At 36.1% G+C, this 14065-nt stretch overlaps 1 protein-coding gene across 14 annotated transcripts in view; it reads left to right on the top strand.

The window, feature by feature from the left end:
- Rbm26 (RNA binding motif protein 26) overlaps window positions 1-14065 on the top strand; it is a 71817-nt gene that overhangs the window by 51593 nt on the left and 6159 nt on the right. For all 14 annotated transcript variants that reach the window (XM_031362686.1, XM_031362680.1, XM_031362678.1 and 11 more), the window contains 3 exons: window positions 3008-3208; window positions 6156-6242; window positions 12355-12468. In XM_031362686.1, the coding sequence (XP_031218546.1) occupies window positions 3008-3208; window positions 6156-6242; window positions 12355-12468 (402 nt within the window). The remainder of the gene's footprint in view (window positions 1-3007; window positions 3209-6155; window positions 6243-12354; window positions 12469-14065) is intronic.

The raw sequence follows: 14065 nt of genomic DNA, 5'->3' as shown, positions 1-14065 counted from the left end.
ATCATGTATGTAGCTGCTGGGAATTGAACTCAGGACCTCTGCCGTCTTGCTCACTCCTGCCCAATTCACTGTAGCTATCTTCAGATGCACCAGAAGAGGGAGGGCGTCCGATCTCATTATGGGTGGTTGTAAGCCACCATGTGGTTGCTGGGATCCGAACTTAGGACCTTCAGAAGAGCATTCAGTACTCTTACCCGCTGAGCCATCTCGCTAGCCCTCGACACTGATTTTTTTTTCTCACTTTACAATACAGTAGCAATCTGTTTCGTGCTGTTCAAGTATTAGCAGTTTAACTTTTGGTATCTGCTGGCCATGTCCTAGGCTCCATTATTCTGAGAGTTAGACAAAGCTGTGAAATGTTGGCCTAAACCTTCACTTGAGGTCCCTCGAAATTCAAGTTTTGTCTATATGTGCAACCCAAAATATTAGGCTTCTTATATTAGTTTTAAAATTGATTTCTTAATATGAATATTCCATGCCACTAGTGATGTAAAAAATGAAATATTGTAAAATTTTTGATATAATTTAGTAAATAAATAACATAAAAATTACTGTTCCATGTTTTGCTTGTTGTAATTCAACCAAAGATAGAATAGTATTTTCCAATCTTTTATGATAATTCAAATTTGATTTATAGTCAATACTCTTATATGAGGCAATACAGTAGATGCCAGAATATGCTCATCATGTTAATTTTTCTGTTTTTTTAAAGTAGAGATTTGTGAGCAAAGATTTTAAGATTGTATTGAAAGGTCATATTGAATATGCTGCTTGGCTATAGGATTTCGTAGAGGCTTTTAGTTTAAACTTGAAATTATAGGTGGTTGAAGCTTACTTTGCAGGGAGCATCTGTTTGGTCATTAATGCTTTTCAGGCATACTTGTGATATGTTTAATCTTATACCCTTACAACTTTTTTTTTTTCCAAGACATGGTTACTCTGTGTAGCCCTGACTTACTCTGTAGACCAGGCTGGCCTCGAAATCAGAGATCCCTTTGACTCCACCTTTCAAGCACTCGGATCAGAGGGGTGCACTACCACCGCCCGGTTAACTTTTTTTTTCTTTTTAAATTTATTATTTTGTTTATTTAAAAATTTTAATTGTGTATGCTATACAACATGTTTCAATATATGTATATACATCATGGAATGAATTATTAGAGTTATCTATTCATCACCTCACATATTTAGGTTCTTATGAAAATACATTTAAGAATTTCCTTTGCTTGCTCTTTCACATACTTTGATCAGCTGTACTTTCCATGCTGTGCAGCAGTTGGTCCAGCTTAGCCTGCTGTACATTTTGACCACCATTTCTCCACTTTCCACACTAGCACAGTTCTTACTAATAGCCATGCTTCTGTTCCTGTGAGAGTGATGTTTAGATTTAGTATGTGAATGGACTCTCACAGTGCTTGTCTTTCTGTGCTTGACTTATTTCATTTAGCACTATTACTTGATTTTATGTTTATTTTTGGTAATATTAGGATTTGATGTTCTTACTTAGATGCCATATACCCTCATCAGCATGTTCATCATTGTGTTTATCTTACTTCTAAAGTTTGTATATTTAGTTTCCCAGACTAGAAGTGTGCAAGGAGTCTTGTGTGATTCTACCCTGTTTACCCTTCACATCCAGCTAATTGACAAATTATAAATGAGTTACTCCCACAGTTTATTTTTGAATGAATGCTTGCCAGTATGCATGTTTGTGTACTATATGCATGGGTTGTATCCATGGAGGCCAGAAGAGGATATTGGATCCCCTGGGCTGTCAAGTACCATGTGGGTGTTTGAAACTGAACCCAAGTCCTATGTCAGGACCACTTTCAGTAATTTACTTGTCTAGGAATTGAGCTTGTGTGTTTGGCATTTATGTATGTTGCATGTGTGGACAGGTGTTAATGCATGTGTGGAGGCTAGAGGATAGAAGTTAATGTTCGGTGTATCCCTCAAGCTCCATTTTGGAGCAGGGCAAGTAATCCCTGAGTTTGGAGCTCATTGATTTGGCTAGTCTGGGTGGCTGGCCAGCAGGGCCCGGGATCTCCCTGTCTGCTGAGATCAAGGTGTGCATTTTGACTTTGCTGTGTAGGTGTTTGGGGCTGACCTTAGGTTCTCATGCTTGCATGGTAAGCACTTTAATTACTGTGCCAAGTCCACAAACTGAAATTGCACTTGAGGTCAAGGACTACTAGCACAGGTGTTTATAGACTATTTGTGGAATGAGAGAATGGTGTACTACACAAAAGAAATTATGTGGCAGAGTATTAATATTTTGTATTTCTATGTGTCATAAAATAATGCATTTAGGAAAACAACATTAGCTGAGTCAACAGATAAAAAGCTAGAAGCTTTTATTTGAAAATTAGGTAAAACTTGAAAGTCTAGAGTATAGTTCAGTGTAAAAATAACATTTATTATCTCTGTAGATTATGTTGCAGTCTGTTATTAACTTGACTTTTGAAATGATGTCCAGCATTCTGTGTTATCAAGAGATCCAGAGTAACCAGTCTTTGTCATATGTTCTTGATGTCTTAGAGTATGAACTTAGTTTGAGAGAGAAGAAGGGTAAGGTGACAAGTTGGCTCTTTGTAGAGTTGCCTGCTGACAGACCTTATGACTTGAATTTGTTCCCTGGAACCTATATATATGATAGAAGGAGACACAAAATAATGTAATGAAATTGTGAATAGTTTTTTAAAGTTGTTATATTTTAAACACTTTCAGAGAGTTATTTTAGAATTTTTAATGTTAAATGATTATCTAAAATACTATCTCAAACAGCATCAAAAGTTTGAATAATTTTCCAAGATATATCACTTGGCTTGAGTTAACTCAGTTGTAGTATTCTTCATTTGAAACTTGATTTTACTCAGAAAGGAAAATCAATGCAATTATTTCAAAATTTGAAACTCTAAACTCAGAAACACAGAGTTGGGCATTTCAGATTAGAGGTCTCAATGCCTAGCTACCACATTGTGTAACCCATGTGTGTTTTCTCTTCTAGGCTGCTAAAAGAGGAATTCTTTCATCTGGCCGAGGTAGAGGAATCCATACAAGAGGTCGAGGTGCAGCTCATGGCCGGGGCAGGGGTAGAGGTCGAGGCCGAGGTGTGCCTGGGCATGCTGTGGTGGACCACCGACCCAGAGCACTGGAGATTTCTGCATTCACAGAGAGTGATAGAGAAGACCTTCTTCCTCACTTTGCGGTACTTTCTTACCACCTAGCAAAATAATACTAAAATTGTTACTCAAAGTAATAGATGCTAGTAAAGAGAAGTTAAGAAAATGGCATATGTAATTTAAATTCAGTGATACACGGGTTTTCCTTAATCTGTAGTAGTGTTTCATTTTTAGTTATAAAATAGAAACAGCTTTTTTGTTTTGTTTTTTGGTTTGGGAGAAATTTTATTTATTTATTTATTTATTTATTTATTTATTTATTGTGTAGATCAGGGTGGTCTCAGATTCACTGACCAGCTTAAATGTTATAATTCTTAAATTAGATATGCCTTTAAATATTATAAGGTTCATGATTTAAGCTTCATTGTTTTAGAGAGTGACCTCAAGAGTAGGTTTATGTTGATAATTTAAGGAAAAATTAGCATTTTTATATAAAACATTTAGATTTCTAAATATGAAACTGGAGTTTTGTTAATATTACTCTCTTGATAGAGTTGAATAGGACTGAAGCAAGATCTACTTTTGATGTATGATATAAGAGTTACCAAGGATACAGTTTAAGAGAGTTTATCTAGTGGCAATAGAGTGGCTTGGAGGAGAAGCAGATTCTAGCCCCTAATCACCCACTGTTTATTTAGACTTCTGGGCTTTATTAGACTAATGTGCAGAGTGGAGATTATACCCGCCTACCCTTTCATTTTACCGATTTCAGTTGGTAGTGTTATCCTGTCTGTAAGTTACTGAGCATCAGTATTGCCCTGAGTATTCTGCTAATACTTCAGAGAGAAGAGGCAGATCTTCACTCTCACTTGTAAATACAAATCAATTAAGACAAACTATAGCATATTAAACACACAGCTCAGGAATTAAGGATTCAAGGGAATATGTTTATCCCCAGCATATGGTGCAAAAATGAGTGAGGGAGGTTCAACAATTAGTAGACCTGGAATGGAGAACTAGAAGACTAGGTAAACTTGTAAGTGGTATAAGGTGACTTTTAGTGTTTGACACTCATTCCCAGCTAATAGTTAATGCTCTATCTGAATAGAAGGAAGCTATAAAAGAAATGATTGATGTGTAAGAAGTAACTAAAGTGACTAATACCTACTAGTGGGTAGTCTACAGAGTCCTGTGCTTGTTGGATTCAGAGGGATAGAGAATGAGAACTAGAAAGGTGCTTGGAGATAAAGCCCAGCTCTCCCCTGCTCTGTTCCCACTTCTGCAAAGGAAAGGAGATGCAGACAGTTAGTACCCTGCGTACAGGTACTCAGCTCCTTAGGGATAGCAGTCAGTTGTGAAAATAATCCAGACAAGGTGAGTTCATTTTAATCCTGATTTGCTGAGACTGAGAAGCTTGAGAAGTAAATGTTCAGAAACTTAGGTAGGAATACTTTCATAAGCAGAGATTTTGAGTTCTCCTCAAAGTTAGTAGTTGGAAATTATACATGAAAAACACTAGTGTTAAGCAAGAGTACACATTTCCGAGTTTAGCTTTTTTATTTTTTTTATCTCTGAGTACAGGAGGTTAGAACAACTGTGGTTAGCAAAATACTTTTAAATTTTTGTCTAGGGAGACCAGTAATAATAGTAATAAAAACAGCTAAAACTTAAAGGGGATATTAGGAATAATTTGAATTAACACTGATTTAATGGGGCTTCTCTAGAGGAACAGAACTTTCCTCTAGAGATTTTATGTACACACACACACACACACACACACACACACACACACACACACACACACGGAGGGAGGTGGGGGGAGAGGAGATTTATTAGAATGATCCAGCTAGGACAGAGAGGGGGAAGGAGGGAGGGAGAGAGAAAGGAAAGGAGATTTATTAGAATGTCCCAGCTAGGCCAACAATAGTTGCCTATACCAGTGGACTGTCCAGGGTTCTAGTAGTCGTTCAGTTCACAGTGCTGGATAGATATCTTAGGTGATCTTCAGAATACACCAGAATCCTAAACAAATAGACTATTAATGCCAGAAAAGGAGAGTGATTAGCCACTAGGCAGAGAGAGGGCCAGGTTCCTACTTTCATGTCCTTTATATAGACTATCAGCAGAAGATATGGTACAGATTAAAGGTGTGTCTTCGTACAAAGTATCTGGCTTAAAGATGTATATCTCACCTTAAAGATCCAGGTCCCAGTAAGTGGTTATTCTCACTTCAAATAAATTTAATTAATAATTTCCTCACAGATGTGACAGCCATTGGGTTTTAGTTAATTCCAGATGTAGTCAAATTGACACCAAGAATAACCTTTATTGTGCCCATTTTATAGATGAGAAAATAAAACCTTGTAGAAATTAAGTAACTTGTTCAAGTTTAAATTTGTCCATAAAAGTTTGCTTTACTTAGTGTATGGTTGTAGTTTTATTATGGAATGAGAAGAAAAATATTAATAATGCATAAAAGACTAATTCTTGTATAATTGCTGTTTACAAAAATCGTTGTTGGGGAAATAAAAAGCAATTCATTCTGATTAGCCATAATATAATATGCTTACTATTTAAGGGTTCTAAATTTTGTTTGCCAGAGTGTAAATGCATACATAGTAAGTGAACCCATTTTAGTTAAACTTTTAAGGTAAAAAAAGTCCTGTATCTTCATTTTGATAATTTGCTTAAATTTTCCTCTTTTTATTGGTAATGATTCTAGAATTTCATAGTTTGTTCTGATGGTTGAGTATGCTGTTTAAAACAAAATTTCCTTGTCCTGAGGTTGGAGTAATAAGACTTTAACCATTGTTTCATTCATTATAACTCAAATAGATTTGAGTGTTGCTAATTCTCAACATGAGAAAGTATAGGATTAGAGCTGAGATTGGCAGATAGGACTAGAGTAATGAATTATTTGTCTCATGATATGGGTTATTATGAATTCTGGATTGTGTTTATTACTCTATTAATGCCATTGGGGGTTTTAGATGTTTCAAAAACACTTTTAGGAAATAATTTGTTAATTTACAGCAATATGGTGAAATTGAGGACTGTCAGATTGATGACTCTTCACTTCATGCAATAATTACATTCAAGACAAGAGCAGAAGCAGAAGCAGTAAGTAAAAAAACAATTTGGTAAACCTTCAGATTTAATTGGTTAGTATTTTTTTAAGTATTAATATAAATTAAACTGTACTTTGACAGAAAGTAGAATATTTTAAGTGCAAGTTTGTGCCCACAAAAATATTCTTATTTTCTTAGGAAATGTGTATATAATATAAATATAATATAATGTATATAAAATTTGACACCGATTGACTTTAAGACATACCCACTTGAACATGTTAGACGCTCTTTTTAAAGGGGTTAGAGCTGGTCTTTGCTACTTTGGAGGTTATTCTTTTTCTACCCTTCCCTAGCAATTTCACCCCCATCACTATATGGGAGAGAAAAGGGATAGTGGAGAGAGAGATACAGATAGCCAGATCCCTGAATCTGATTTCTTTCCTTTTGTGTCTTCTTTTAGCACAACTACTAACAAACCATAGCCAACCTCCCAAACAACTAACAACCATCAACCCCACCTCTTGGGGTCCTAGCATTTATACATGCCTGATAAGTTCCCAGAATTCCAAACGTCACACAATGGCAGAAACCATCTGCAGCTGGCAAAGTCACACCTCTGCTAGAGCACGAGGCAAGTCATAATCAGCTGCTTTGAACTGTCCCATATTGTCACACCCAGGATTAAAATTAAAACATATTCTTATTCTGTATTTTTTAGAGAGACCAAAATTCCAAAATTGTCACAACATAGGATCATCACTCTTTCTACTGTTTACTATTTTATCTGGCCCAGAACAAAGTATGAATAAGTAGAACGAGTGGTAAAACCTATCTAAGGTAGATGTAGAGAAAGTAGAGTTCTATTGCCCACCCCTTTTATTTATCCTTTACCTACTAGTTTCCAGTCCCAGCAGGATGACTTCTAGAGAAGCCTCTCTAGCTTAGCAGACTCCTAACTAGACTGCTGCTATTTGTGTCAGTCACGGTATGAGGCTTAAAGTCCTTGTGATAGCCTGAGTCTATGCTTCAAATGCTCCGTTCTTGTTTTGTTTATTTATTTATTTGCTTATTTGTTTATTTATTTATTTGAAATAGCGTCTTGCTATGTAGCTCTGGCTGACCACTGTGTGGTCCAGGCTGGCATTGACCTCACAGAGATCCACCTCTCTCTGCCTTTTAAGTGCTGGGATTAAAGGCATGTACTTGAATTGTCTTTTTTTAAGAGCCCAGAAATATCTTCATGTATGTATATGCGTGCGTGTGTGTATGCATGCATGCATTTTTACATTGATGATACATTTTTACAGGGCTGTGGGTATGCCAGCATGTGTTTTCATGTGCTTGTAGAGAGCAGAGTGAGGTTCAATGTCTCTTTGTTGATTGCTCTCATCTTATTTTGAAGTAGGGTCTCTCACTGAGCTCAGCTTGATATAAGGATTCCCTTAATGCTGGGATTACTGCTCAACAGTGATGATGTCCTGGTATTTACATGGGGACTAGAGGTCTGAACTCTTGTCTTCATGCTCATGTGGGAAGTGTTTTATCCTGCAAGCTCTCCGTAAAGAGTAGCAGGGAAAAGGAGGTGTGTCTGTTGGACTTGGGGTGACTTTTTTGCCCTGTGGATTCTTTAAGACATTATAAAGACGGTGTTAACTGTCCTTGCTTGTATATCAAAATAATTAAGCATGTGAATGGAAGATGAAGATGCCTTTCTGAAGCTTTTAGGTTGACAGTCAAATGAGTTTTTTGACAAACGTAAGTTGCTATGTCATCATTGTAAGTGAATGCTCCTACTAGCACAGTTGAAGATTGCTAAGAGCTTATTTATAAAGAGTTACTTTCAGGGCATTGTAACAGGTGAAAGATTAGATCTCATTAGTCTTAGAAGCATGTTCAGCTGGAACCCTGAAATAATCTAGTTATGGGGTGAAGCTGTTGGCACGGGGAGATTATTTTGTAAAATAAGAATTCCTGATACTAGAGTTGTCTCAAGGTTGGCTTTTGTTCATTGATGCTGGAGATTAAGCTCAGAATTTTAAGCATTTTAAAAAAGCTCTCTAACTCCAGATCTAAGATATAAGTCTGGATCTTTTACCTTAAGACCTTTTTTGGTCCACCTGATTGTGACACATGCCTTTAATCCCAGCACTCTGGAGGCAGAGGCAGAGGTAGGCATATATCTGTGAGTATAAAGCCAGCCTGGTCTACATTCACAGAGATAAAAATGAAACATTTTGTTTGCCTAAAGAAGAATATAAAATAAATGTTTGCCACTTATTTTCATCAGCATTTTTTGTTTTGTTTGTTTGTTTTTTTGAGACAGGGTTTCTCTGTGTAGCCCTGGCTGTCCTGGAACTCATTCTGTAGACCAGGCTGGCCTTGAACTCAAATCTGCCTGCCTCTGCCTCCTAAGTGCTGGGATTAAGGGCATGCACCACCACTGCCCAGCTTCATCAGCATTTTATAAGATAAAAAAGATTCTGACATAAAAGCGTAAGACAACATGGATTCAAGATAAAAGGCAGTTTTGAGAAAAGGAAGTTCAACTTTTGCTAATAGCCGTATTTTCTGGTACGTTTTTCTAAGCAATTCAATGAACATTTTAATTTCTCTATCCAGTTGTACTTCAAGGTAAAACTACTACAAGAATAATATTTCTGCGCACACACACACACACACACACACACACACACACACACACACACACACGGATTTTAAAGTGTTGCCACATGCTTTTAATCCCAGCCCTGGAAAGGGAGAGACAGGTGGATTTCTGCATTTGATGCCAGCCTGGTCTATAAAGGGAGTTCCAGGAAAGCCACCATTGTTCAACAGAGAAGTCCTATCTATAGGGTGCAAGGGGAGAGCACAAATTAAAACATTATTAAATGGTTATTTGGGCAACTGACTGAGGTGGGAGGCATACACGAAGATGACAACCAAGATCTTAGCACTAGGGAGGCAGAGCTGAGTTTGAGACCAGCCTGGTCTACAGAGCAAGGTCCAGGAGAGCCAGGCCTACACAGAGAAACTCTTGAAAATCCAAAACAAATTAAACATAAATAAACAAAAACCTTGTCTGGAAAAAACAAAATATAAAGATAGATTAAAATATATAACTATATATATAAATAATTATATACATATATATGTATGTGTATATACATGCACATATATATACACATACATATATATATAATGGATGAGTTACAGAAAGAATTCTGTATTTAAATGATCTGAAATACATACTAATTTCTTTAAATGGCTTTTGCTACAATGAAAGTGACTGTAACATTTAAATAATATTTCTTATAACATCAGAAAAGCTTAGGTTTCTTGAATAACTTTTATCTTAAGGGATCTTATTCAGAATTGTATCACAAATTTATGTAGCCTGAATTGTTAGAAATTTCTAATGAACAAAATTCATTAAAAATTAAACACATCTATATAAAACATCCAGTGGCAAATTTTATTCTTGAGAACTTTCTACATGTATGAAATAGCATATCTACTCCCAGTTTTGTCCTCTTAACTCCTCCTAGGTTCCTCCTGACAAGTCCCTCTTCCAACTTGATATCATCGTTATCTGTCTTTTGTATTTTTTTCTTTTTTCTTTTTTTTGATAACCCACTTATCCTAGTACTGCTGCCCATATGTGTGTGGGCATTAGATTTCTGACTGAAGAATGAGAAACTTGGCAGTGGCACTGTCCTCGAAGAAGAAGGCTTCTTACTTCCCTAGCAGCTGTCTGTTACAGAGAGCTCAGTCAGCATGAAAGCTGAGAACACTATCTGCGGGGACTGTGGGCTCTCTTGATCCTGTGCAAGAGATCACAGCTTCTGTGAGGTCATGTTGTAGTAGCTATGGCATGGCCAGAAGACAGACAGCATTTCACACACTTCTCACCCTCCAGCGTTAACCTTCTTCGTGTGTTCCCAGAGCCTGGGAGGTGTGTGGGGGATGATAAAAATGTCCCACTAAAGACTGAGCACTCAGCCTTTGGTTCTCAGCACTTTGACCAGTTATCAACTACTGAGCATTGCCTAAAGGAGCCTCTCTGACTAGAGGAAGAGCAGCCCTGGTCTGTGAATATTAGCTGACCATTGAACAAACTTAACAGTAGGCTCTATCCAAGGACCTCTGACCTTCCCAGCAATGGACTTTTGTCCAGTTTACAATACCAGATATGAGATTCCCACCTGTAGAGTAAGTAGCCTGAGACTCAACTAGAAAGTGGTAATTCAGCTGGGCGTGGTGGCACACGCCTTTAATCCCAGCACTCGGGAGGCAGAGGCAGGCGGATTTCTGAGTTCGAGGCCAGCCTGGTCTACAGAGTGAGCTCCAGGACAGCCAGGGCTATACAGAGAAACCCTGTCTCAAAAAACCAAAAAAAAAAAAAAAAAAAAAAAAGTGGTAATTCCCCTATCTTCTCACTGTGCAGTGATGAGGAAGCCCATAGGTGCCTTGTGTTCCTCAGCAGCCTGCATAGCATCTTTGAGCATTCTACTAGCCATCAGGGTTAGCCTTTGCATCAGTCTCTTCTTCTGCAATCAAAGTATGCAGTTATCAGCAGTAGGTCTTTTCATGGAGTTACTGTATGTAACCAAGAGCTATGGCATTGGTAGTGTTTTCCAGACCTTTCGATCCTCCCTACAGTTTAAAAAAATTAAAACTACATAAAGTTAAAAGTTTACCTTACAAATTTGAAATGCATGTTGACTATAGAGATGGGTAAAATTAGGTCACTAGAAATATTTGTCAGTAGGCTGTTATTGTATAGTATGGCATTACACAACTGTATTGCTATTGAATAGGAAGCTGATAAAGTCTATGTAGGGTGCACACAGCAGAGACCCATTTTAAGAAGCAAAACCAATTCCATATCCAGATTTGCTGTAGATATTGCTGGTCACATTTTTGTTCTTTTTACATTTCCTTTTTTAAATAAATGGGATTTTTTTTGGGGGGGGAGGTTGGTTTTTTGAGACAGGGTTTCTCTGTATAGCCCTGGCTGTCCTGGAACTCATTCTGTAGCCCAGGCTGGCCTCGAACTCAGAAATCCGCCTGCCTCTTGCTCCCAAGTGCTGGGATTAAAGGAGTGCACCACCACCACCCGGTGGGAAAAAAGTTTTATAAATATTTTGCATGTGACATTTGTCATTTCTTAACGGTAATGATTTTAGCTTCAATATGCATTTTAAAATTGTGTGGCATTGTAATTAAGCATGGACTAAAAACTCTAAGCTGAATTTTAGTTATCATGAAATCTTTTAAATTTCTCTTAAATTTATATGTACAGATTTAAAATTTGTACATGGGAGTATTAATGCCATATATAACTCATGTTCAGATGTCATTGAATATGTAATTGTTTCTACATTCCATATTACTCTGCACTTTGAGTACAGAGTAATATTGAGATCAAGAGTTATTTTAATGTTACTAACACTGATTTATGTTCATTCATGCTACTTTAAATGTGTTTTCTAAAGCAGCTGCTCACTATAGGAAGAACTTAGGCTTGACTGTTCTCTGAATCAGCTGTCATCAGTTATAAAGTGTTTTTATATGAAATATTGTACTTTTCTGTAGAAAAGTTCAGAGTTATTACTTTTCCCTTTCATTAAGGTATTTATATGATTTTGCATTAGTTATATATCATTTTGCAGTGATTTTGATCAATTTGAAAATATTGTAACATTTTATATGCAAATTTATTTTTTATAGTTTTTTTAGTTAATAGTTACTATATAGCATGTAAAATTCATTTGCTCTGTTTACCTTAAAAATCTTAAAATATATAATTGGTTTAGAAGCTAGAGGCAAAATCTTGATGTATATTGGGATTGTTATCTAAATAGTAGTTATCAGTAAATTGTAATTTACTGTAAATTGATAAAACAGTTTTTTTCCTACTCAGGTTTTGGCCAGGAGTAAAATGATAGTTGATTACGAGAAATTGTTGTTTATTTTAAAAAATATTGTATATCACTAGTATGATTTCTAAGAAAAATAACTATAAAGTAATAATTCTAGCAAATAAGTGACCAAATAGCAAATGAAAAAGCAACTGTCTTTTGAGTTTAGTTCTTTAAATATTAGACATTAACAACTTAAATGATTAATGTTCTTCACTTCCTTATTCTTAATTGTTCTAGGCTGCAATTCATGGAGCTCGTTTCAAAGGGCAAGATTTAAAACTGGCGTGGAATAAACCAATAACTAATATGTCAGCTGTGGAAACTGAAGAAGTTGAACCTGATGAAGAGGAAGTATGTTTTTTTTTTCACTTGTTTTCCCATCATTATTCATAGTTCATTTATAAAAGGTGATTTTTTTTTTTTTAAAAATGGCTGTGATTTTAACATAATACTTTTATTCCTAAACCATATTCCAGACAGGGGAGATCAGATAAATGCAGACAACTTTATATTTTCTGGATTAATGAGAATTGTCGATTGCTAACCCAAAAATAACGTGATATATCAGTTGTCAATTATTGTAGATGATAATAATTATTCATTAGATTTTTATCCACAGGAAATCTTGTAATAATATGTTAAGTTCTAGGGTATTTATTTTACTTAACTGCGGTATCAACATTTCAGCCTTCTTTTAAAACTCCTAATGCTTTATTTAGTTCCTTAGCGTGACTACCTGCTATGTGGTAGATTCTGTGATAGGCACAGAAATGAATAAGACACGGTCCCTGTCATCAAGGAGCTTATGATCTGGAAAGGAGGGTGGTGGTAGAAGCAAAAGAAACAAATTACAGTCATAGGCATGCTGATATGCCAAATGCAGATTTGAACAACATGCTATGGGAACCCCTAGGAAGAAATGATTGTGTCTGTCCATAATAATCTTAAAGGTCTATTACCAGTAGAGCCAAGCCCTGAATGATAAAATAGTGTTCTGTACCTATGTGCTGGGGCTAAGAAAGTGAAAGGCATTTTCAGAAGAGTTCTAGCATCAGGATAAATATGGCAGAGTGCAATTTTTCAAATAACACTAGCTGCTAGGATAAAAGGTCTGGCAGGATAAGAAGGGATAGTGAATTTAAAAAGCCCTGAGACAAAGACTTAAAGTAAACAATTCTGTTTTGTTTAATCATGAAAACAGTTATAGAAAAAATTTGAAGAAGTTAAAAAAATAAAGGTAAGGTAAAGAAACTAAAAGATTGTTTTACATTTGTTAGATTTCCATAATGCTGCTTCATTTTGTTTACAGAGCATTTCAAATCTGTTACGCATATCCATAGTCAAATGCAAGAATAAATGTGTATTTGAAACTCATGTACATGATTTGTCATTTTATATTTTAGATTATACCTATGTCCTTCCATGAGTTTGAATTGAATGGGGAGAAAAGCAGGAGAGCTCCTGGTCTTAGGTATTTGGAAAGTTTGGGAAAGCAGCCTCAGAAGCTTGTGAAGGGAGTGGGAAAAGAGAGGCTTCGGCTTTTGTTTTTTAATTTCTTTTTTAAAAAGATATTTATATATAGCAAAAAAAATGAAATTGTGGTAGGATTTATATAAGTTGGTGAGTATTGAGAGTTAGGGTAAATCAGTGAAATGTATTCTTTTTAAAAGAAGCATTGAGCAGTGTTCTGAAGTAGAGCAGGTGGCCTGATTTGTTAGAGAGGAGAAGTGGCATGTATTGAACCTCACTTCACGTGAGCAGTGAGCCAGGTACTGGAGAGGTGAAATGTACAAGGCTGCTTTACTTCGTTCTCTTAAGTGTTCTAGCTATAGAAATAACCATTTGTGTTCAACTTTTGAGAGAGAACAGTGTTTAAAAGTGTTACTTTTTTTTCTTTCTTTTTTGTTTCTTTTATTTCTTTTCCTTTTTTCTTTCCTTTTTTCTTTTT

The sequence above is a fragment of the Mastomys coucha genome, unplaced genomic scaffold (genome assembly GCF_008632895.1).
Source record: "Mastomys coucha isolate ucsf_1 unplaced genomic scaffold, UCSF_Mcou_1 pScaffold9, whole genome shotgun sequence".
Classification (NCBI taxonomy): Eukaryota; Metazoa; Chordata; class Mammalia; order Rodentia; family Muridae; genus Mastomys; species Mastomys coucha.
This window is presented reverse-complemented; position numbering and strand designations above follow the sequence as displayed.